Source organism: Phoenix dactylifera, chromosome 7 (genome assembly GCF_051530095.1).
Source record: "Phoenix dactylifera cultivar Ajwa chromosome 7, Ajwa_hap1_PhDact_Kaust_v1.1, whole genome shotgun sequence".
Classification (NCBI taxonomy): domain Eukaryota; kingdom Viridiplantae; phylum Streptophyta; class Magnoliopsida; order Arecales; family Arecaceae; genus Phoenix; species Phoenix dactylifera.
Genome location: NC_143196.1, coordinates 15,753,056 through 15,779,395, shown reverse-complemented (window position 1 = coordinate 15,779,395; position 26,340 = coordinate 15,753,056). Strand labels below are relative to the sequence as shown.

The 26,340-nt window shown below is 38.7% G+C and overlaps 1 protein-coding gene across 2 annotated transcripts; it reads left to right on the top strand.

Annotated features, from left to right (window-relative positions):
- Positions 1 to 22,888: 22,888 nt before the first annotated feature.
- Positions 22,889 to 25,891, top strand: LOC103698608 (uncharacterized). Of its 2 annotated transcripts, none has more exons than XM_008780637.6 (3): positions 22,889 to 23,840; positions 25,165 to 25,393; positions 25,484 to 25,891. In XM_008780637.6, the coding sequence occupies exons 1-3, from the start codon at positions 23,023 to 23,025 to the stop codon at positions 25,646 to 25,648; spliced, it is 1,212 nt and encodes a 403-aa protein (XP_008778859.4). In that variant the 5' UTR covers positions 22,889 to 23,022; the 3' UTR covers positions 25,649 to 25,891. The 2 variants fall into 2 exon arrangements, with proteins under 2 accessions (XP_008778859.4, XP_026657450.3); XM_026801649.4 differs by having other exon boundaries at positions 22,905 to 23,840; positions 25,488 to 25,891.
- The last annotated feature ends 449 nt before the right edge of the window (positions 25,892 to 26,340 follow it).

Here is a 26,340-nt window from a genome sequence, read left to right as displayed (position 1 = left end):
TGATTTATTAAATGGGACTTGATTAAGTAAATTGAGTATGCTTGCAACTAAGGGATGCGTAGATACGAGTTAAGCAAGCAATATATCTAAGTAAGCAAGTTAGACAATGACAAAAAGCATCACAAACACAATAAACATATAGTGGTTCGGTGCACCCCAGCACCTACATCCACTCCCCAAGACCTCTTGGGAATTCCACTATAATCCTACAGATTACAGCCGGTTGTTTTACAAGCTCACAACCCAACTTGTTGTTTTACGAGCGCACAACGAACTCGGTCGGTTTTCCCAGGCTCACCGACTAGAACCACTCCGATTGTTTTCCCGGGCTCACAATCAAACCCTTACACGTTGGTTTTACCCTCGGCTCACCAACAAACCTAAACCCCGTTGGTTTTCCCTTTGGCTCACCAACAAACCTTACACCGTTGGTTTTCCCTTTGGCTCACCAACAAACCTTTACCCCTTGATTCAATCCCGTGATTGAATCAAGTTACAAGATATTATAACAAAGTTTAAGATAAATCAAAGCTTCTTAAACAAGCAAATATAACACTATAAGCAAATAGAGTAAAGTGAAGTCCTCAAACGAGTTTGGAAGATGAAGGAGCTCGACTTCTTCTTTACTTGACCCTCTTCTGATTTGGCACGAAGTGGAGGATCACTGAGGCAGCACACGGATGGAGAGGAAGCTTTGGGATTCACTTGGATGCTCTTCTTCCCTCTATTTCACTTTGAATGGCCCTTTTGTGCTTTTGGGAGATTTCCCTTGTAATCTGTTTGGAATCTCTTCCCTAAAAGTTCTCTCCCACTTCCATCAGTTCTCCCCTAGCTCTCTTCTTGTTTTTATAGCTTTAGATGGAGTGGAAACAAGAATATAGCCGTTAGAGACAAAAATATAGCCGTTGGAACCAGTCTGCACCTCCTGACAATATTACCGTTGGGATCGGAGTCGACTCGCGCGATCAGGAGTCGACTCGGCTGTAGCGGGAGTCGACTCAAGCTTTTCCGGAGTCGACTCGGCAACTGTTCCAAATTTGAATTTTGTCCACTCGAGTCGACTCGACTATCCTGGGAGTCGACTCGAATCCCAGAGTCCGAACTCCCGATCCTCTGTCTTTTGGCTCGTCCAGTCTTGGAGTCGACTCGAACTTCCTTGGAGTCGACTCGGCTCTCAGTTTTCGAAAGTTGGTCTTCTGCCATCTTAGTGTAGTGCTGCCTTGGAGTCGACTCGAGCTGTCTGGGAGTCGACTCGAATCTCAGAGTCGGAAAACTGATCCTCTGTATTTTGGAGCCGCGCTGCCTTGGAGTCGACTCGACTTGTCTTGGAGTCGACTCGCCTCTCAGAGACGAAAATCCCGTCTTCTGTCTTGGGGTTGCGCTGTCTTTGGAGTCGACTCGGACTTTATGGGAGTCGACTCGAATCTCAGTGTCCAAAAACTGCTTCTCTGAGTTTTCCCTTGTGTACCACTGAGAGTCGACTCTCGCTTTCTTTGGAGTCGACCCGACAACCATTGGAGTCGACTCGCATTCCTCAGGAGTCGACTCGAATCTCAGGGTCGAAAATCCCTCTCTGACTTTTCTGCCTTTTACACCCTGGAGTCGACTCGTTCTACTCTCGAGTTGACTCGCCAAGCATTGGAGTCGACTCGAATTCCTCAGGAGTCGACTCGAAGACTATTCTTTTAAATTTTCCTTGAATTTGCTCCTCCAATTTGAATCTTTTGAACTTGAGACTTGGGCCAATAACTTGTAGCTTTCTTCCAACTTTTCTTGAGTGCTTTTAGAGGCCTTCTTGTGTTCTTCCAACTTGCTATGTTCCTTGCAACATAAATATCTTTCTCCTTGCAACATAAACATTAGTATCTATACTTCAAGGTTTTGTGATCATCAAAATCAATCTATGAATCAATCTTTGGGTCATCAATCTCCCCCTTTTTGATGATGACAAAACTTGGAGTATATGCAATATAAAAGATATTGTTTTCTAGAAGTAATACATAGCTAAGTTGCATGAAGTAGAAAACATATATATTTGAAACATACTTCATGATACTGCTTTAGATTCAATCAGCTTAACACAATCAATTTAAGCTGATTTGTACTCAATACAAAAAGCATTATAAGCATATACTTAAATATTTCTCCCCCTTTTTGACAACATCAAAAAAAATAGGGAAACATTAAGCACAAATATTTCTTTTCCTTATTGTACTCTGATTTGAATGTTGAATTATTGCAAGAATATGAATCATATAACTCAAGGCAATAATATTGGAATCAGATTAGTGAGCACAGATCAGAGCCAATTAAGATAATTTCAGAGCAGAACACATTGAATGTGATTTCAAGAAGTTTTCTAATTTGATACCACAGATAGTTTTCTAATCAAGTGTGGGTGGAATCTCTCTTAGGTTAATTCAAGAAGTACCACAAATGATATTCAATGAAAAGCACGAATGGAAGTCTAACATCTCTTCAATAATAAGTATGAAAGCTTGTTCATTTAAGATCTTTTGCCCAATCTATTAAGTGTTTTATCAACAGGAGAGCAATTTAATTAATTTTCAGAGTAACAGGTCAAAACCTATATATGTAAAAGACACATCATCATGTTGGATCATTAAGTCTTAATAACTTCAAAGTTCTTTAATGATAATAAGATCATTGAGGCACAAACACCAAAATATGAAATCATGCAACATGATTTCTTTAGAGACTTTCTTTTATCTCTGTAGAAAGTAAGCACAATTTGATACATAACAATATGAATTGGCACACAATTTAAGTTCTAAAGTTCAAGTCAATTACACGTTATTCTCCCCCTTTTTCATTAAGTTAGAGGCTCTCAAGATTTGTAATTTGGTTCATGAGTGATGCATAAGATATACTAACCAAATAACACGCCTCAAGGTGTATCATAAAGATTTTCAGATTTAAATTTCAGATGATACATATTGGAGAGTATTAGGATCACTTTTCATTTAGTATTCTTTCCCTCTCCTATAGATTCATGTAATTAAGTTCCATAAGACCTCTCCTTCTGAAATTTTCTTTCTCCCCCTCAATTGATCATTCCATTTAAGAGTTTAGAATCCTAAGATAATGTTCAACAAAATTGTCAATCTCAAAAATATATTTTCTATAAGTTTCAGCTTATTTTCATAAGACTCAAGGTTTGAGATAAGACAACCTTTATAGAACTCATCTCAAGGTAATTAAAGCATGTCTTGCAATATAAGGAGGTTCATCAAAATCAATCCATAAAGTTCAAAGCATGCATCAAAATAAAGTGTCTTTGGGATAGGATACTGAATATCTAAAGCTCCCCCTCAAAAGATGCATTCTTCTTTAATCATTTTAAATTGTTGAATTTCAGATTATAGTGATAAACGTGAATAACACTGAAATTCTATGACATCGAGAATGTAGAGTAATCTAGTATTATTCAAAATTTGTAGCAATTACTCTTTCTAATCCTTTAAGAACAAGGTATGCTTCAAATTAAAGTTTCTTTAGGATAAGATACTGAATATCTAAAGCTCCCCCTCAAAAGATGCATTCTTCTTTAATCATTCTTTTCTTTGGTTGAATTTCAGAATTTAATAATAAACGTGAATAAAACTGAAATTCTATGTTATCGAGAATGTAGAGTGATCTAGAATTATTCAAAATTTATAGTATTCACTCTATATATATATATTCTGATGATAGTTTCTAAGAATGTAGGAGAGAAAAACATATAGATGATCATTGAGGTATGTGCATTTATAGAACTCAATTTCTTAATCACAGTTCTTCAGCAATGTATACATGAAGCTCAATAAATTTTTTAAATATTAAAATAAAGTCATATATTTTAAAAATATTTACTTGCAATCAAGATCATCGTAAGACACATCATTTGAATCAAAATTAGTATACTTTGAAGATAAGAAATGATATGTTTCGGATGCGTATCGGAGCAATCAAAATAAATTCTGTTTTTCTTACATTAACATTTTATTTAGTAATCATATGGAGTTTAAACTTTTATACAAAATCGGATTCTGAATTACATAGGATTTTCAATAGAAGCTTTCTAAGTCATAATATGAGATATGTATCTTTCACAATGTAGCTCATCTTAAATTGTTACGATTGAAAAATACATATTTCAATAACATTAAAGCACTTTCAGAATCTTTGTGTTTAATTTTGAGTTTCGATACAAAATAAAGGATATTTTAACAAGTATTAGGACATTATGTATCAAAGTTAGGCAAGTAGAAAGATAGATCAATATCAGTTTATTTTTCCTAAATAGAGATGTTCTTCTCTTCTCCTTTCTGCAATTTTATTTAGCTTTCAGATTTTAACAATGATTGTGAATGACAAATCTGAAATTTCTTTTCAATAAAACTAAACAAAAGATGTTATGTAGCAATTCAAACATTCAATCAAATTGTCCAAGTATGAAACATTACAAAATATTGAGAATCCATAAATCAAGACATCATACCATATGCAAAATATACCATGTGTTAAGTCATGCATTAAAATACTAAGTACAAGAATGTCAAGGATCAAAATCAATTCTTTTCAAATAAACTCCCCCTATTTAAATATAATCTTGCAATGATTTCATCCTTAAAGTGTGTTTTCAAGTGATTAAAAATTTGACTTAATTCTACTTTCATTTACTTTGTTTTTCATTTATAACTTTCTTATGCTCTATACTCTATTTGCTCCCTATCCGGTGGAGTTGGGAAGGGGCACGAGGTACTACCACTAGCCTCCCTCTTGTGCCGTCCCTAATATGCCCTACACCGAATAGTTGGGTCAAATAGTGCCGGGTACTACCACTAGCCTCCCCATTGGCACCATCCCTATGATAAGCAATATAGAAAGGTTAAAATGTTTACTTCAAAACCTCCCTGTTTAAGTGTAATTAATTATGGATTTTATCTCTTCCAAAAGAATGCTCACACAAGTCTCACAAATGTGTCGAATATATTAAGTTTGTTTTGCTTTTCCTTAAGGTTGAAGTGTTTGCCTCTACTTGGATTTTATTTCTCTTGAATAATATCCATTTTCTTTTCTTTATCTCTCTCTCTTTTTGTTATTCTCAAGTAATTTTCATTAGAGAACAGAATAGAGAATTAATCTTACGTATCATATATATGTATATCATGCAAACAACATTTTCATTATGCTCAAGGTTTCATAACTTCTCACAAGTTATTTTACATCAACATTTTAAGCATATACTTGTGTATTTCATGGTTATGACATAGGCAAAGATATATTTTAGTTTGGGCAAACCATGAAATAATTTCTAAAAGTATAAGTCAGTCAATACACATATAGACATGATATCAAAAATTAATAATTAAAGAATTTAATCATGCCATAATAAGATTTAAGTTACTGACTTTGCTCAACTAATTTGTGAGAAAGGTATTTAAATTACCTATTCATTATATGTTCTTCAAGCCAAACTAGATTTCTTATGTGTGAACTTTTGGCTGAAGAAGATCCTCTCTCTTGTTTGCATGTGAATGTTTAGTGTATCTTACATGAAGATATCCTTCAAGTTGAAATTTCTCATTTTTCTTTCTTGAAGGAAGGTCATTAGTTTCTTTAAGATACAAAGCATTCATCCAACATATATATTTTTTTTAACTAGATGACTCAATATAAGATATGACAATAGTTGCATGTTGAGTCACTTTACTCAAGAGATTGCCTAAATATAAGCAAGCACATATCATTTGAACTAAAGAGATAGATTCATTAACCAAGATAGTTTAAGTCAATTTAGTTTAGATTCTATTTGCTTAAGATAATTATCAATAAGATATGTTAACTATGTTTTAATCAATTTATCTTAAACATTTGTTTCTATCAAAATTCAGATTATGATTTATTTGTTATCAATAAAATATGATTAATTAAAGTTAGATAGAAGTCTTGCACAAGGTCACATAATGAGCATACAATCTGGTCTACTAGCTGTAAAATAATTATTCTATCATGCTTCAATACAGCTTTAACACAATAGATCTACTTTGCTCATCCTTTTCAAATTCTACAAGATGGGGTCATAGATATATCTTCTTCATGCCAATCTTCTATAAGAGTTTTCTTGTGGACTAACGTTGGTCAATGAAGATCCCCTTTCCTGTTTGTCTTAATTTGGAGTTTGAGAGAAGATGTTAATTCATTCATCATATTTCAAACTCACTTTGCAATATAACTCTTCATTAGTAGAACCAAAAATGATGTCATCAATGCATACTTTGAGCAAATAAGATATCACAAATTCATCTTTTTGATGCATAGATTTATTACTATTACTTTCTATCAAAAAGGTTGCTTAAGCTTTTATATATCATGCTTTTGATGCTTGTTCTAAATCACATATTGCTTTATCATATATGTAATGTGTATTTTTAAATATGGTGGTTATTTTTCATAGATCTCCTTTTTAATGAAGTAACCACATAGGAGTGACTTCTACACATTCATTTGACAGAATATAAAGCTCATGAAGCAAGCACATGATAATGATGATCTTTACTTCTAATCATGCAAGAATCTTTATCAAGATCTATTTTCTCTTTTCTTGATTTAGTCTTTTAGTAGTCATCAATTTTTCTTCATTAAGTGCATATGTAAAAGATTAACCATATAATTTGATTTTAGTATTTTGATAATAAATCATTAGTCTCATAAAGAATAAAATGAATTGATACTTCTACAACTAGAATTTTTCATGAATGTTCTATATGCATTGCTTGATGAATGATATCCAAGGATAGAAGTATCTTTATCAGATTTGGCATTATTTTCATAATAACATGTACGACTGAAAAATATGAAAGATATGCAATGGTTCATTTTCCATTTTTCAGAAGATCAAAATTTTCACCAAAAATAGAAATCATATGTATGACAAGCAGTGATGATAGTCTTTTAAAAATTATTTAAGTAGATGACTATCATACATAATTGTCTTTTTCATTTCTTCAAGAATTCTATTAATCCTATTTTGCTTATGGTGTCCTTGGTGCTGAAATCATTGGATTTAATATTATTTTCTGTATAACCTTTATCAGGATTTTGGTTTTCAACACTGTGCCATGATACTCTTTATCTTCACAGTTTGGAAACCTTTATCATTTGAACCACTTTTACAAGATTTAGTAAATACAGAAAAATACTTCAGTTTTATTTTTCAAGAATAAATCCAATGTAAGCTTTTGAAAAACTTGGAGATGGAAACAACATCTTTAGATTTAGAAATGATTTTTGTTTGTTTCCTTAGTTAGCATGCATAGCAAAACTTTGACCTTTAAGTAGATAATCTAAGTAAGCCTATGGCAAGGTCTTTTGAGATTAAGTACATACTAGCATGAGTTGATTTTATATGCCAAGGATGGTTTCTTGGTATTCATAGTGCATATATTCAAAAGCATACCAAGTACACATTATCATATCTATGATCAATAAATAATAATGCCATGGATAATAACTCTCAATCAAGCATATAGAGAATTCATAGAGTTATTCTTAATAAATTGATTAATCATTTAGCAACTTATCCAATAGTGAGTAAAGTATACTAAAAAATGAAGAGATTTGATTATATTTCCAAAAGTATTTTCTATATCACAAAATTGATCACTACTAGCAAATCATATCAAATACTAAAGCACAAATAATGATGAGATGCAAGAATTACTGATTTCATTATTATTTTTTTTTGTTAATAACTTTTTAAGTTTCTTTATGTTCCATAGGTACCTTGGTACACCTATGTGTACATCCTCATTTTCTCATTTTGGGTACCCAAGCTTGCTTGAGTCCTTGAGAGTTAGGACATATGGTTCCTTTTGCAACCCATATCTGTTTAATAGTAATAACTTTACCATTTGATTTAATTATACTAGAACGATAGGTAAAGTTGTTATTCCCATCCTTTTCATTTTTGAAATAAGTTATCTTATTTAATGGTTTGCTTGGTAAATTGATAACCTTTTTCTCTAGAGATTTATGGCTAAGTGAAGGAGTCAAGCTAAATTTTGATTTATCAAAATCAGCATGTTGGCTTTCAAACATTATTTTTAATCTTTCTGAACTCACAGTGAATTTGTTAATAAAACATCTTAATTGGTTAATTTCATTACTTAAGTTTTGATTTTCTTTAATTAAGCTATGATTTTTCTGAATCAATTCTTCTGAAAATGACCTTAAGCTTTCATTTTCAGAATTTAGTTTCTTAAGATTTTTATTCTTTACAGATAATTTTCTACAATCACTATACAACTCATGAAAAGCATTTAATAATTCATCATAAGAGAATTCTTCTTGAAAATCATTTGAGGTAAGAGTAGATTCAGATTTTACCTTGTCTTCTTGTGCCATAAAGCACAAGTCAGTTACCTCTTGTAGTTTCTTGGAGCTAATATCATCATTGTTGCTCCTAACCTTTATTTTTTGGCTTGACTCTTTCTTGGTCAAGGCTTTCTTCCTTTTTATCTCTTTCTTCCTTTCTTCTTGCTTCCTCTTTTTCTTTGTCTTTAGGAAGCTGATTTGCCTCGGAGTCGACTCGGACCTTATTGGAGTCGACTCGACTAACTTGGGAGTCGACTCTGAGCTACTTGGAGTCGACTCGACTGAGGGAGATTCATCACCCTTTTCTGCAGTCTCATTGTTAGTATATAATTGAAGCATATGAGAGCTAATCTGAGATTTATCATAAATATTTTCTAAAGTATCCCAGATCTCCTTAGCAGATAAGCATGCAGAAATTTCATTAAACTTTGTTTCTTGAATAGCACAATATAATATGTTCATAGCATTAGCATTTAATTGTGCTAAGTCCTTCTCATTAATATGAGAGAGTGTGTGAAGGTCATTTGTTATGATTTTCCATAAATAATAGTTTTGTGATTGAATAAAAATGCGCATGCGTATTTTCCAATGTGGGTAGTTTATACCATTAAACAGTGGAGGTGTATCAATTGATTGTCCTTCTCCTAGAAAACTATCTATTTGAGTTGTCATGATCTTTGGCTCTAGTCGGTTAAGACTACAAATAATATTTGAGCACCTGCTCTGATACCACTTGTTGCCCAGTAGATACAACCCAAGAGGGGGGGGTGAATTGGGTCTTTTAAAACTTTTAAACTACTTCTAAGACTTTTTGATTAACTATGCTAAGTTATATAGATGCACAGTGGAATTTAAACTTAGCAACAGTATGATTTATTAAATGGGACTTGATTAAGTAAATTGAGTATGCTTGCAACTAAGGGATGCGTAGATACGAGTTAAGCAAGCAATATATCTAAGTAAGCAAGTTAGACAATGACAAAAAGCATCACAAACACAATAAACATATAGTGGTTCGGTGCACCCCAGCACCTACATCCACTCCCCAAGACCTCTTGGGAATTCCACTATAATCCTACAGATTACAGCCGGTTGTTTTACAAGCTCACAACCCAACTTGTTGTTTTACGAGCGCACAACGAACTCGGTCGGTTTTCCCAGGCTCACCGACTAGAACCACTCCGATTGTTTTCCCGGGCTCACAATCAAACCCTTACACGTTGGTTTTACCCTCGGCTCACCAACAAACCTAAACCCCGTTGGTTTTCCCTTTGGCTCACCAACAAACCTTACACCGTTGGTTTTCCCTTTGGCTCACCAACAAACCTTTACCCCTTGATTCAATCCCGTGATTGAATCAAGTTACAAGATATTATAACAAAGTTTAAGATAAATCAAAGCTTCTTAAACAAGCAAATATAACACTATAAGCAAATAGAGTAAAGTGAAGTCCTCAAACGAGTTTGGAAGATGAAGGAGCTCGACTTCTTCTTTACTTGACCCTCTTCTGATTTGGCACGAAGTGGAGGATCACTGAGGCAGCACACGGATGGAGAGGAAGCTTTGGGATTCACTTGGATGCTCTTCTTCCCTCTATTTCACTTTGAATGGCCCTTTTGTGCTTTTGGGAGATTTCCCTTGTAATCTGTTTGGAATCTCTTCCCTAAAAGTTCTCTCCCACTTCCATCAGTTCTCCCCTAGCTCTCTTCTTGTTTTTATAGCTTTAGATGGAGTGGAAACAAGAATATAGCCGTTAGAGACAAAAATATAGCCGTTGGAACCAGTCTGCACCTCCTGACAATATTACCGTTGGGATCGGAGTCGACTCGCGCGATCAGGAGTCGACTCGGCTGTAGCGGGAGTCGACTCAAGCTTTTCCGGAGTCGACTCGGCAACTGTTCCAAATTTGAATTTTGTCCACTCGAGTCGACTCGACTATCCTGGGAGTCGACTCGAATCCCAGAGTCCGAACTCCCGATCCTCTGTCTTTTGGCTCGTCCAGTCTTGGAGTCGACTCGAACTTCCTTGGAGTCGACTCGGCTCTCAGTTTTCGAAAGTTGGTCTTCTGCCATCTTAGTGTAGTGCTGCCTTGGAGTCGACTCGAGCTGTCTGGGAGTCGACTCGAATCTCAGAGTCGGAAAACTGATCCTCTGTATTTTGGAGCCGCGCTGCCTTGGAGTCGACTCGACTTGTCTTGGAGTCGACTCGCCTCTCAGAGACGAAAATCCCGTCTTCTGTCTTGGGGTTGCGCTGTCTTTGGAGTCGACTCGGACTTTATGGGAGTCGACTCGAATCTCAGTGTCCAAAAACTGCTTCTCTGAGTTTTCCCTTGTGTACCACTGAGAGTCGACTCTCGCTTTCTTTGGAGTCGACCCGACAACCATTGGAGTCGACTCGCATTCCTCAGGAGTCGACTCGAATCTCAGGGTCGAAAATCCCTCTCTGACTTTTCTGCCTTTTACACCCTGGAGTCGACTCGTTCTACTCTCGAGTTGACTCGCCAAGCATTGGAGTCGACTCGAATTCCTCAGGAGTCGACTCGAAGACTATTCTTTTAAATTTTCCTTGAATTTGCTCCTCCAATTTGAATCTTTTGAACTTGAGACTTGGGCCAATAACTTGTAGCTTTCTTCCAACTTTTCTTGAGTGCTTTTAGAGGCCTTCTTGTGTTCTTCCAACTTGCTATGTTCCTTGCAACATAAATATCTTTCTCCTTGCAACATAAACATTAGTATCTATACTTCAAGGTTTTGTGATCATCAAAATCAATCTATGAATCAATCTTTGGGTCATCATGGTCGAAGGACTGGATTGAGTTAGCCTCCAAGCCGGCGAACCACGCCCTTGCCGGGCCACAGAGGGTCGCCGGGAAGGCCTTGCAGAGGAGAGGATCTGATGCTCCGTGGAGGAGCATAAGGGTCCTGAAACTCTCGACGTGATCCCGCGGGTCCGCCGCCCCGTCATAGGGCTCGATCGCCGGCATTTTAAACCCCGGCGGATTCGGGGTCCGCAGGATCCTCGAGGCAAGCGCCGGCTGGGAGGAGATCTCCAAGTCGGCGAAGGGATCTTTGGAGTGGCCCTTCAGGACCTGGAGTTGTCGGTGGAGATCGTCCACCCGCCGGTCCAGGGAGCGCGACCGATGGGTGGGAGACAAGGTGCACCGAGAGGGGGACCGACTGGAGCGCGGGTTCCTTGAGGACTGGGGGGTCTGGGAACGCGCCCGGGCCCGCCTCTCGTACCCCGCGCAGCTCCGATGGGAAGGTCCCGGCAGAATGGACCGTGCTCGAGAATCTTCCTCGCGCCGGCGCTCCTCCCCATGGGAGAGGAAGGAGCGCGGGTTGAGGAGGACAGGTGAGCGCTCAGGGAGCAGCGGCTCCTGGGCCCGCTGCGGCGCCCGAGACATCACACCCTGCAGGTTCTGCACTGCCTCCGCGAGGGTGCGAACCTGCTGGGCTAACTGGTCGAACTGAGCGGCTTTGACCATCTGAATGGGGGGTGGAACGGTGGAGTGTTGCTGAGAATGTGTTGGAGACGCAGCGGCCTCCCGGCCGGAGGCGCGAGAGGCCCCGCGACCGGAGGCATTGGAAGCTCCACGAGCACCTCGCCGTGCCATTACGATCGCTCTGAGATTCGGGCCCTTCCTCTAGCGCCAACTGTTGCTGGTGGTCCAAACCGAGAACGATTGGCACGGCGGTGTGAACGGGTTCCGTTTGAGTTGCCTTGGTTGGTGTTGAGTGCGCTCCACCTTCCACCGGGAAACCTGCAAGCAAGCCTCGCCACCACCACTGGGGTAGTGGGGGCCCTCCGACGATCAAGTCAGAGGAGATTGGAGGATAAGGAGAGATAATAGTAGCAAGTAAGAGAATGCTCTGGAAGTTCTTGCTTACCCCCCTTCTCCCCCCAGCCGCATATATACCAGGCTGGGGGGTCTTTCAGGGGGGTTCGTCATCGTGGGGCACGATGGAGCTGCCACTGACACGGCCGTTACAGGGCGTCGTGGGGCAGCGCTGGGTACGGCCGTGACAGGGCGTAGTGGAGCTCCGCCTTGTATGGCTGTTACAGGGGATCGTGGAGCAGCGCCAGATACAACCGTTGCAGGGAGTAGTGGAGCAGGAGGCTGCGGCGTGCCTCTGGGGAATAGCCTGTCGTTGTCGAGAGATGTCCGACTCGGGGTCAGGCTGCGGAGACGAAGATGTCCGACTCGGGGTCGGATTGCTGGATCAAGGGGCAGCCGACTCGGGGTCGGGCTGCGGAGCCGAAGATGTCCGACTCGGGGTCGGATTGCTGGATCAAGGGGCTGCCGACTCGGGGTCGGACTGTGGAGACGAAGATGTCCGACTCGGGGTCGGATTGCTGGATCAAGGGGCAGCCGACTCGGGGTCGGGCTGCGGAGCCGAAGATGTCCGACTCGGGGTCGGATTGCTGGATCAAGGGGCTGCCATAGTCTTCCTGGGTGCGCGTGCCGGTCACGTGGGGCATGGTGGCTAAGTTCCCCCGTAACAGATGTGATATTCCATTTTTAGTGCAAAATTCTTCAAAGTGTTGATTTTCAAATTCCGTACCATGATCACTTCGAATTGCTACTAAGGTGAGTTTCTTTTCATTTATGATATTATTATATAGTTTCAAAAATTCTAAAAATGCTTCATTCTTATGTGCTAAAAATGAAACCCATGTATACCTTGAGAAATCATCAACAATAACTAGTCCATATTTCTTCCCTCCTAGACTTGTAGTTCTAGTAGGTCCAAATAAGTCCATGTGTATGAGTTCAAATGGTCTAGTTGTTGATACTACATTCTTCGATTTGAAAGATGATTTAGTTTGTTTTCCCAATGAACATGGTCCACATATTTTGTCCTTTTCAAAGATCAGTTTTGGCACATCTTTTATTAATTCCTTCTTAACTAGTTTTGATATTAATTCCATACTAGCATGTCCTAATCCTCGATGCCAAAGCCAACTAGTTTCATTTTTCTTTTCTTCATTAGTAATTAAGCATAAACCATTTTTCTTGCCTAACTCATGAAGATCTACTAAGTAAATATTTCTTTGCCTTTGTCCTACAAGTACAATGCTATTATCTTTAGGATTAGTGATTATGCATACAGATGCTTCAAATGTAACTTTAAACCCTTTATCACAAAATTGACTTATGCTAAGAAGGTTATGTTTCAAACTCTTAACTAATAAGACATTTTCTACAAAAATAGATGGAGCAATGAAAATTTTACCCTTTCCAATGATATGCCCTTTACCATTGTCTCCATAGGTTACTACTCCACCCTTCTTTGATTCCAAGGTGACAAATTGATCTTCGTCACCGGTCATGTGTCTTGAACAGCCGCTATCTAGATACCATCGTTTTTCCACTTTATCAGCTGCAAGACACACCTGCAATCAAGATCAAGAAGAAACTTTAGGTACCCAAACTAAGTTGGGTCCTTTAGGGTTAGTACTCCATGTTCCTTTTGGAACCCAAACTTTCTTGAATTTAATCTTTTGATTATAACTTAACTTGTTTTGACTGGACTTTCTAAAGTTACATTCATATGCTCTATGTCCTAACTTATTGCAGCAATAGCAAGTAATATTTTTACTTTTAGCTTTTACAAAAATGTTCTTTAAGAATTTTTGTTTCCTATTCGTTCTATATCCTAAACCGGCCTTATCATATACAGCTTTTTGGCTATCAAGAATCAAATTTAATTTGGTAGAACTAAGAGTAAATTTATCTACCAATGATTTATATTTTTCAGCATCTTCTTTTAGCTTGATATTTTCAGCAATTAGATTCTTGGTTTCATTTGCAAGTTTTCTACTTAATGTTTCACAGTTATGTGACAGCTTTAACTTATCTTTGATAAGAGATTGATTTTCTTCTTTTAGAACTTTATTTCTATTAATTAGTTTCTTATGTTCTTCCATGAGTTCTAAGAATGCATCATGTAATTCATCAACAGTAAAATCACAGTCAAGTTCAGAATCTACCTCATCGTCATTGGCCATATGACACATTTGGGCCATCTCTTGATGATCTTCCTCCTCTGAGCTTGATTCCTCACTTTCACTCCATTCAGCCATGAAATTTTTCTTTTTCAACTTTCTTGCCATCCACTTCAAATCTGGGCAATCTATCTTATAATGTCCGGGTTTGTTACACTCATAGCAAATGGGAGTTTCTTTTTTCTTTTCTTTGTCCTTACCCTTTTCTTTGCTTGAGTTACCTTTAAGGAAGGGTTTCTTTTTATGGAACCTATTCTTACCTCTCATAAATTTTCTAAATCTTCTCCCAAGCACAGCCATCCCTTCTTCATCGATTTCTTCATCATCATCCGAATCTTCCGATTCAGTTAGTTGTTTAGGGGTGGTAGTCTTTAGAGCAATGGGCTTTCTTCTCTTGACCTCATCTTCTGAATTTTGCCTCATTGTCAACTCATGGGTCATGAGTGATCCTAGAAGCTCCTCTAACTGTAGTGTGTTGAGGTCCTTTGCTTCTTGAATAGCGGTTACCTTGGCCTCCCAATTCCTTGGTAGAGACCTGAGAATTTTTCGCACCAAATCAGAGTTAGAGTAAGATTTTCCTAAACTCTTAAGCCCATTTATAATGTCAGTAAAACGAGTAAACATTTCAGTTATGGACTCAGTAGATTCCATTTTAAACAATTCATACTTGTGTACTAATATGTTTATCTTTGACTCCTTAACTTGATTGGTCCCTTCATGTGTGACCTCAAGTCTGTCCCAAATTTCTTTGGCAGTAGTGCAAGTAGATATTCTATTAAACTCATTTACATCTAATGAGCAGTAAAGTACATTTATAGCTTTTGCATTTAACTGTGCTAATCTTCTATCACTTTCATTCCAATCCATTTCTGGTTTGGGTATGATAGTGCCCTCTATGTTAAGTGTGGGTGTGTGAGGTCCTCTAGTGATGATTTGCCATAGTTCATAGTCTGAAGCTTGAATGAATATCCTCATTCTAGCTTTCCAATATGTGTAGTTTGTGCCATTAAATAGAGGTGGTCTATTTGTGGATTGCCCCTCACTCATAGAACATCCCACTTGGGTTGTCATGATCTTTAACTCTTGATTGTGAGATCAATGAGTACTATTAGAGCACCTTGCTCTGATACCACTTATTGCCCAAGGTGACAAGCCAAGAGGGGGGGGTGAATTGGTTTCTTTTAAATTTAAACTATCTTACTCAAGTCAAATAGATGGTTAGTAAGCTAAGGCTATTCACAACACAAACAACACAAAGTATAGTGGTTCGGTGCTCTCCTTAGCACCTACGTCCACTCCCCAAGCGACCCTTTGGGAATTCACTATAATCTCGCGGATTACAGTTGGATTGTTTTCCGGGCTCACAATCCAAAAACCTTTGTTGGTTTTACGGGCTCACCAACGAACCTTTACAATTTGGTTTTCCGGGTTCACCAAAAACCTTTGTTGGTTTTACGGGCTCACCAACGAACCTTTACAATTGGTTTTCCGGGTTCACCAATCAACCTACTTCGTTGGTTTTCCGGGCTCACCAACCAACCTTTACAATTTAGTTTGACAAACAAAAAGAAAGATTCAAACTCCTAAATGAGCAAATGAAACAATATTAACTACAAAGAAGAGTTAGAAAGTATTTATCGCTTTGAAGTGGCTTTGCTCTTCTTTGTCAAGGATGCTTCACTCTTCAAGGGAGGATGGAGCTCTTGATGACTCTTTGAATCTGCTCAACCCCTTTCTTTGATTCTTGAATGAAGCACTTGAATGAAGAAGATTAGGGCACTTTTGTTTTCTTGTGTACTCTTTGATATCTCTTTCAAAAGTTATTCTATCTGATGAATAGTGCCCCTTTAAATAGCTTCCCACATCCTTTGGACAAGCCCCAATGGTTAGATTTGAAAAACTAGCCGTTACTGACCTTGGGAAGGACAAAAAGTACATCTGCAGAACTAGCCGTTATGCTTCAGCCCGTGTTTGGGTCGGCTCAACCTGTCCTTGGGTCGACCCAACTTTCACTTGGGTCGACTCAAACATTCCTTGGGTCGACCCTCTCAGAAAACACAGAAACTTGAAATTCAGCCTTCCTTCCCTTGGGTCGACCCAACCATTCTTTGGGTCGACTCAAAGTTCACTTGGGTCGACTCAACTTCTTCTTGGGTCGACTCTCTCAGTAATTCCAGAGAACCATTTTCTGACTTCTTTTTCTGTTTTGCCTTTGGGTCGACCCTCTCAGGGTTTGGGTCGACTCAAGCTTGGGTCGACTCAACCACTGTTTGGGTCGACCCTCTCAGTAAATCCAGAGAGCCATTTTTCTGTTTTGTTTCAAGAATCTTGGTGTTTGGGTCGACTCATGCTTTCCTTGGGTCGACCCAACTCACTGTTCATCTGTGCCAATTTTGCAGAAGTGTGCCAAATGACTTCTTGATGTGCCGGGGTCGACCCAATCAATCTTTGGGTCGACTTAATCCACTCTTTGCTGCATCTCAATGTTAGATTCATTCAAATGAATAATGAAATATATCTATGTCAATTCATACAAATATACTGAGAGTAATGGACTTATAAATGAAGTATTGATTTAACTTATAACATACTCTAGATAATTGCTTGTTAATCATCAAAATAACACTATCATCCTCAGGGCGTTCTCGAATCGGCGACTGAACTTGTCGCTCATTGCAGCAAGCATAATGCATCGGACAGTGATACGGTCACTGAGCCACTTCTGATAAGTTTCTCTGACCGCACCCCGTGCATTAGCAGCAGGCTGCTCAGGTGCTGGATCCGTTATCACATAAAGGATCCGTTCATGCTCTAGCATAATCTTAAGTTTTCTAAGCCAGTTATTGAAATTGGGTCCAGTCAACTTATCATTATCCAACAATGAACGAAGTGACAAATTAGTGGCCATTTCTGCATAAAAAGAAAATTGGCTATCAGTATATGAATTGACAATACCCTAAAGACTTGGACTTTAGTCTAAAGAATCTCCCACCATTTTATACAAATTTGTAGCCTCTACCTCAAATTCGAAGAATTACACTTAAATCTTTAGTGAGCACTAGAACCCAATTGATCGCATATGGGCCCGAGTGTGGCTCGGCCAACCCATATGCACCTATTGGTAGGTTCTGAACTAATTGTTTCACCAAAAAATTTTTAGTGATAATTTTGCCCCAGTATCTTTGGCAGGCATGTGGCGCCTCCATCGAAGATTCTGGTTAGGTCCAACCATTAAATGATAGGATTCCGTATAATCAACTAATAAATGATCAAGTCCGAGTGTGGCTCGGCCCACCTGACCACCTATTGAAGGTACACTCGACTCATCATATATCAAATGATAATTCCAATGCCTGATAAGCACCAGGCGTGTGGCGCCTCCAATGATTATCGAAACATTAGACTCATTATCATCTAACTTATTGGGAGGCTATGACCTACTTATCCCCATAACTATTTCATTTTAAGAACCTAATAATTTTAGATAAGAAGATACGGTTTACCTAAATTCTCCCACTGACTTCACCAAGTCAGATTATATAGAATTAGATTCAAACCGGTTAAGGAGGCACCTAAATCAGTCAAACTGATTTTTCTTACAGGCATGGGTTAACTCGAATCATTAAATGATCCAATCGAAAAATAATTGACCAAATTGGCCCGGTAAGTAAGATCGGTGGAAGGGATATGCCATTAACTCGACAAAGACGCATCAGTGCGAGTAGCTCCCAATTAAAAACCACCGGTCGAGTCTGCCAAACTTACCTTAGACACCGACTGGTTAATCAATTTTGATTTTGACCATCCTAATGACTCGGGCTCAACCACGGAGCCTAAATCAAGTTCCATCTTGGTCTGATCAAAGACAAGGAACCGATCAATCTATAACTATTATAAATTGAATTGAGTTATCTTGATTTGATCTAATTACTACTTAGTTAGATTTAATCAATTAACTCAATCATTCCATGATTTGATTCTAACCTTAGATCTAACCCAATTAGAGGACTTGACTTGAGCTAACCCAAACCCCCAAGACTTATGCAATTTGTCATTGAAATTCAATTCACAATTCTAGGTCACTTAATTCTCAATTAAGTGTAGTTTTATGAAAAAATTTTAGATCATTGTATAAGTCTTAAATCAGATGTTAATTACAAATTTTTAGTTCTTAAAATTAGATCTAAATTTGTGAATTAAACATTCTGATTTCATATTTAATTCATGTTTAAATCATCAACGATTTATGTTCATATATCACATATATAAACTAACATGAATTAACTTAAATAACATGCATTATAAGCATTTATTTTCAGATCTTATATGTCTTACAAAATCAGAGATTAAAAGGATCATAAATTGCATTTAGATCTAATCTAAATAAGTTTATGATATCATATTTTACATGTTCAATATATCACATATATTAATCATAAAACATGCATCACATGCATCCAACTTTCAGATCTAGTTAATCATGCAAAAATAGTAATTAAATCATTCATAAATCTTCTTTAGATCTGATCTAAATATATTTATAAATCTCAGATTTAATTACAATTATTTTAAGCATAAATTGTTTAAACATTCAACCTGGCTCTGATACCAATTGAAGGGAAAAGCCGGTTTTTGCATGCATGTAATTTTAAAAATTTTCAGAAAAATACAGCGGAAAGATAGAATTAAACTCTTTAATTCCAAGCATGAAAGGGAGATCATATCTCAAAAATAAATTATAGGAACGTTTAAAACTATTTATGTAAAAATAACTATAAGCATGATTAATCATAGAATTAGAAAATCAGCAATCCTTGTTAAGTTCTAAACCTAACTAAGATAAAATAAATCTCATACCTTATGATGAAGAGGTTGGATTTGAAGATCTGAAAGTCGAGCCTCGCAGCCACACACATATCTGGCCTCTACGGATGATCCACGCGAAGCTCCGGGTTGATCTGATCCCGCGGAAGTGCTAGCTTGCACGGAACCCTGCTGTGGCTGATTTTGTTCTTCCTAAAATCAATCAACCTTTGATTGATCTTATGAGATGAAGGAAGAAGATGAAGAAGGAGAAGAGGAGAAGAGATGAAGTGACCCTTTTCTGAATTTTTTCAGAACTCTAAGTTCTTAAAAAATCATAATCACTAAACCCTTGGCGTGGAGAGGAAGAGGAGAGAATTGATTCATAATGTCTCTCTTGCTATCCTTTTATAGATTGGGTTTAGGACTTCTCCTAATCTTATTAGGAGTATGGGACTATAACCCACCCTTGGATTAATGCCAAGTGTCCAATCCTTGTGCTCATAGATGCATGACATGTGTCCACTTAATCAATTGATTAATTTTCTAATCACATTAGGATTCCTAATCTCATTAGGAGAATTAATTGATTTGGAAGCATGCATCCTACGATGCCATGTGGACTTTAAAGTCCGCATAGTGTGAACATGACTTAAGTCATATTCATCCTACGATGACATGTGGTCTTTAAAATCCGCACAAATCTTGGTTTAATCAAATTGACCCAATCATGAACCTAAATTAATTTGGGTCGAACCCAAATTGATTTGGCTCATTAATTCAGCCGAATTGCAATCCAATTGCAATTAATTCCACTTAATTCTTCATAATAATGACTCTTAATTGACTAGAGTCAAACCCTAATTTAGCCCAAATTGAATCTAATTCAATTTGGCTTAATTAAAGTCCAATAATTCAATCAAATTGAATTTATTAGTAATCCAATTACTAATTAACCCTCCAATAATTTAATAATTATTTTAATGCAACTTTTGCTTAGGATAATTTTGTCAATCGAATTGACCAAACTACCCCTGAATGATTTTTAATCATTAATCTGCCATTTGATCAACCTAGAAACTTCTATGCGTGTGACCCCATAGGTTCGAACCTAAGCCGGTAGCACAAGAACAACTTTTTGTACTAATCGAAATGACCATTTAGCAATGGTACCCGACGTCCGGATAGGACGAATGATCGTAAAGCAACATTCAAAAACCCTTGGACTATGGTTAACGTATAATGTGTCCCTATGACTCCTAAATGCCAGGATGACTTCAGAGTTCTGTCACCTCTGTAATAAGTGCATCCATGATGTGATTCAACTTTAGAAATCCTGTGACTTCTCACAAGGATTACCCTGGCCAAGGTTTTGCTAAATTGAACACAAGGCATTAAAACTGTTCCAGAAGGGGTCAATTCCATCTTGACTCACCACTGACTACGCAAGTACTTGACTATACCCAGTGACCTTCCGTCACTGAATTAGAAATTCAGGTAGTCTGGTACCAAAGTACAGTGAGTTGCTTGCTAGTCACAGATTGCAGTCTCAGGTCAGAGGGCCAAACTTATACCCATATCCACTCGGAACATCTCTTGACAGTAGAGCATTTCGGAATTGGCCACGTTCAGTGAAATGTACTCCTACACTTCACCTCTGTGATATATCAGTGTCTCCACACTCCTTGGTTAAGAGGACAACCAACGTATATGTCACACAACGACCTAATCTCGATAATGCTGTCGTCCTAGTAACAGCATATCATTTGATCGCGAACAGTTTTAAGGACTTGAAGATAAATCCTCCTTTATCATAAAACAAGTCCTATAGACTTCGTTCATTTGAAGATGTACAATGAAATGATGAACAATGCCAAATAACATTTTATTAATTTGTCAATTTATTTACAAAATTTAATCATCAGCGCACTGACGATTGACTCTTAGGATACAATTCCCAACAAACCAGAGGTCTCCGATTTTCTCATTATCATTGTGTTCCTTCTCTTTTCTCTATAAGACATCCTCTTTCTAGCTTAAGCATTGGAGGGCCTTGCTGAAGCTATCTCCGACAAGTTCACTGACCTATTGCTGTTTTGTAGATTGACCTCAAGTGATCCATATCAGTAGTCAGAAGATGCAACAACACATTATAATCATCCAACTCTAATTCTTGAAGATGCATCATGCAAGACTTGAATCCATATTCCTAAGAAAAGAAATATGACCAATGACCATGTGACCATTGGAGCAAGGGCCATTTGATGATGAGTGCAGTCATTTTTAGAGGTAGGGTGCAAGGAGATGCCTAATGTGCATGGCTAGCTAAACCTTACTATTTTTGCTACATGGCTCAACCTTTAAGCTTAGAACTTTAACCTAGTCAACAAAATCCAATTCAACCACTCAAGCTAGCGTATTGGCCAAACCAGTAAATGAGAACATTTGTTGAAGGCTATAATTCATATATAAAACTTGTCATTTTTATGAATGGCCGTCGGGTGGATTTTTTCAGAAATTTTATCCATCTTGAACCATAATAGGATCTACTTAGCAAAACCCTATAAAGTTTAGGGCGGGTTTGGGATTTAAAATTAATACCCGATAGCATTTGAGATTGCCCCTTTGTACTTGCTACCCAAATCTGATTCTCTCTCTCTCTCTCTCTCTCTCTCTCTCTCTATATATATATATATATATATATATATATATAGTATTAGGGGATTTGAACCTCCAACCTCAAAGTCTCTACCTTTAGCACTAAACTACAAACTTATTTATATTAATCCGGTGGGTTTGGATATCCAACCGTTTTTTGATGGCACAGGTTTGAGACTTTTAAGTAAAATTTTAATTGGATTTAGAATGCATTTGGGTAGTGATTTTAAATGGGTTTGGATATGGATAATATAAATTTTATAATATACTATGGCTAGTTGTATTTAGTTGAGAAAAAATGGCTTTTTATATAATTTTTCTTTAGGGGTAAGTTTCACTCGAAGTCTAATCATTCCAAAGTTTTCATTGAAAGTAAAAAAAAAAAAAAAACATGTTTCATAAAAAAAAAAGTAAAAAAAAGAAAAGGGGGGAGAAAAAAAATCTTCCGACGGATACTGGTAATCTTCTTTTAGTCATGCACAGTCGGTGTTGCCAAATATTTTACGCATTAATAAATTAACCCTAAGTCTTTGACAAATTTTACCTTATTTAAACATAATCACCTCCAATTAGACGTCGATTACTAATTTTCCTCTAAACCCAGTATTGGAGCCTTTATTTTTGGTAAAACAAATCCAGTCCCGCTCTCGCCGCCAGCCTCAGCAGATCCTCAATTTCAGATATCATCCTTATCCAATCCGGACAGCCAGGATCATTTGGTCAGCAAAATGATATTATCGATCAGACGGGGCCGGACGGTCTCGGCTTGACTGGAACAGAAAAAAACCGCAGTTGCAGGGTCACGTGGTTTGCCTGACCCTAATCAAAATCAAACCATTTCTTTTGAAATCGGACCACAACCAGTTCGACCGGTCGAGTCAAACGTGTCCTTGGATCCGATATTACATGCCGACATTGCCGAGAAAGGAATGTAGATCCGAAATTATTGCCTCTTCGTAATTCCATTTATAACCAATCCGGCGTTATTTGATCGGACGGCTGAGATTTCTTCTTAGTAGGCGTCGCCCCAAGAAAAGCCGGAATGGTAGTATGGAACCCCTCCCAAAGCCTCGCGCCATCCTCTCACTGCACTCTGTCTCTTTTTCCAGCGATGATACCCAACTCTCGCCACCGGCGATCTCAGTAGCCGGGGATTCAATCTAGCCGCCGCCGTAAATGAAGGCGCAGAAGGGCCACGGAGCCAAGCTCACGCGGACCCCTTCCTCGCTTCTTCGCTCCCCGACCCTCCGCTCCTCCGTCAACATCCTCTCCACCGTCGACGAGGCCGCCGCCGCCGACGTCGATGACTCCGACGAGAGGAAACCCCACCACCTCCGTGGAAGGGGCCGCCCCCACCTCCCCTGCCGCCCACTACTTCCGGCCTTGCTTCCCCTCATCTTCTTCCTCTTCCTCTTCGTCGTCCTCGTCCACCTACGTGACGACACCACCCTCCTCAGCAACCTCCTCCTCGCCGCCGTTGTGGTCTCACTCGCGTACATCGCCGCTCGCCAGTCCCGCTTCCTCACTCTCCGCTGCCTCGGGGTCCAGCGAGGCGAGTCGGTGCAGTGGTTCATCGGCGATGGCGACCGGGAGTCGAAGAAGAGAAAAATCAACGGGAAGATGGTCAGAGAAGGGGTGGAATTCTACAGCAACGGCGATTTCTACGAGGGGGAGTTCCACAAGGGGCGCTGCAACGGGAGCGGCGTCTATAATTTCTTCGACAAGGGGAGGTATGAAGGGGACTGGGTTGATGGTAAGTATGATGGGTATGGGATCGAGAACTGGTCGAGGGGTAGCCGGTACCGGGGGCAGTACCGGCAGGGCCTGCGGCATGGCTTCGGGTTGTACCGGTTCTACTCCGGGGATAGCTACGCCGGAGAGTGGTTCAGCGGGCAGAGCCATGGTGTGGGAATGCAGACTTGTTCCGACGGGAGCTGCTATGCAGGGGAATTCAAGTGCGGGGTGAAGCATGGCCTCGGATACTATCAATTCAGGTAACCGTTACTGATTGCTGTCAAATTGCTTCGCTAGAGAGTTAGTATTTTTTTTTTGGTTCTATGAGTATTGCTGTCCTCCGCTAGATTTTGAAGTCTTTATGCTTTTATTGATTAATTTTGTGAATTGAATGTTACTGTTTGTTACGGTGTTGATAATTTGAATGTCTTTTTAGAACAAAATTCATTTGGGCACCATGTGAGTGGAAATTGTAAAGTTTCGGTGTTCTTGGTATTGGAAAGTCATACTTTTTGCTGTTGACCAGAACTAATGGAACAGTAGAATATGTGCCCGAAGGAGGCTGGTTTTTTTTCTTGCTTGACTAAAACCTGGGTTAGTTGTTCTTATTTTTCCTGATCATTCCACCTTCGCAATGGCTGATACCCACCTGGATGTTGTAAAAAATTTAGATTTATTTCAGTTGCATAGAATTTGGTATACTTTAGCTGGATTTGTTCTACCATTTGTTGGTACCTGATATTATCTTATGTTTTTATGATCCTGTTGACCTCAACACATTATGCATAAATAAAATCCAAGAATCTTTATTTTTTTCTGTTAGAATAACTCATCCTGCTTATGGGAAAACATCATCAATATTCTTTTCTTGCTCTTTCTGATGCACTTTCAGAGGAACTCTAGATGACAGGACGATTTTAAACCTGAATATTTGGGGTTGCTTAGAATCAGACTCATAAAGCTATCCAGGTGGAGGAGAGATACATTTTTTTCTTTTTTTTCCCCCTTCCCGCTACTTGCGATCTTCTTCTCCTTTTCTTTGGTGGGGGAGTTTAGTTATTAGTGGTATATGGTTTGCAGGACTCTAGTGTCTTTGTCACAAATTTCAGTCTTTTTTGTTGAAGTTTAGAACAAGATGAAATCACTTTTTTCTGTTGGCACATTGTTATTTTTGGCATAGAGCCGTTATTGTTAAGTAGCTTGAGTGTGCTTGCTTCTTCATTTTCCTGAACCAAGTATGCTGTCTTTATTTGTTCTGTTTAATCATGAAGGTAAACCCTGAGGCTAAGTTCTGTGCTTTCTTTTGAGGTTATGAGTGTGAAAGTACTTTTGGCGCTTTATCATATACATTTGTTCCCTTTTTTACTATAATATATCCAAACTGACCATGAATGCTATCACGAATATTCCCTTTTATCTCAGTGACTTATCCTAGTTCCTACTGTAATTTTGTTCTTTTCTATCTGGACCTTAGAACTGTCTTGAATTATATGGAGACTTGTTCTGCAGAAAGTTTCACTGTTACTAAGTCCTGTGGATTTTAGCCTGTTATAGATCTTATGCTTTTATTGCTTGCTGTTATAGGAATGGTGATCGGTACTCTGGAGAGTACTTTGGTGACAAGATCCATGGATTTGGAGTCTATAACTTTGCTAATGGTCACTGCTATGAGGGTTCATGGCACGAAGGGAAGAAACAGGGGTTTGGAGCATATACATTCCATAATGGTGACATAAGATCTGGAGGGTGGGACAGTGGAATTCTAATGAGCCCCTTACCACCATCAAACCAGGCTATCCATCAGGCCCTTCGGGTATACAAGCCTACACTTGGGTTTCCATTTTTCCCATTCATGTTCTTGTAACATTGTGTTCTAAAGGCTCGATTTTTTTTATTGCACTAGGCAGCTCGAAAGGCTGCGGAGAATGCTATTCTCGTACCCCGGGTAGATGAACAAGTAAACAAGGCAGTAACATCTGCTAATAGAGCAGCGACTGCTGCCCGAGTTGCTGCAATCAAAGCTGTGCAGAACCGGATGGATGGAAAGTTCTGTGACACCAATGTTTAGGGCCAAGCTTTTGCTTAAATTGTACATATAAATACTTAATAATCGCCAGTCTCAGAGTTTGCAACCAGGCACGGCAAATACTTGCCTGGGTTTGAGAATAAGAGGTAGGCTCACAATTTTGGATATCTGGGTTCTGGAATGCATACTGCGGTCCCCTCTTGACTGTAACATGTACATAATTTCTTATGCGTATGTTTTGGGCGAGCTTTTTAATGCAACTTCTGCAGTTCTTTGTGTTTTCTACAGTTTCTAGATTTTAAATTTAATCTACAAGTGGGGGTGTGATCCCATGTGCTCAATAGTGATTGGGTTTGGATGTGCACACTCAAGTATTCATGGCTCCTCATTTCTCTTAGTTACTGCTGTTCACTCATTCTTCTAACCTTGGCTTCTGCATCTGACAACTACAATGTGTCACCTTTTCTCCTATTGCAACTGGACCACTTATTTTATATTGTCGCGTATAAGATTAACTGCTCCTTTTCCCTTTATCCCAGAAAAATTTCTCTGATTCAACCACTCTCACCTGCACGCCCCTGTTTATGCCATTGAGAAAGTGAATGGTGGAGTTTGATTACATGAGATAGTTGAACTTGGTTGCTTGCATGAGATGTTAGTGTGTTAAATAATAGTGGTTTCCATGGCCCAATGCAAGTACAGTGGACTTGCCGTTCATTGATGGTGACTCGAAC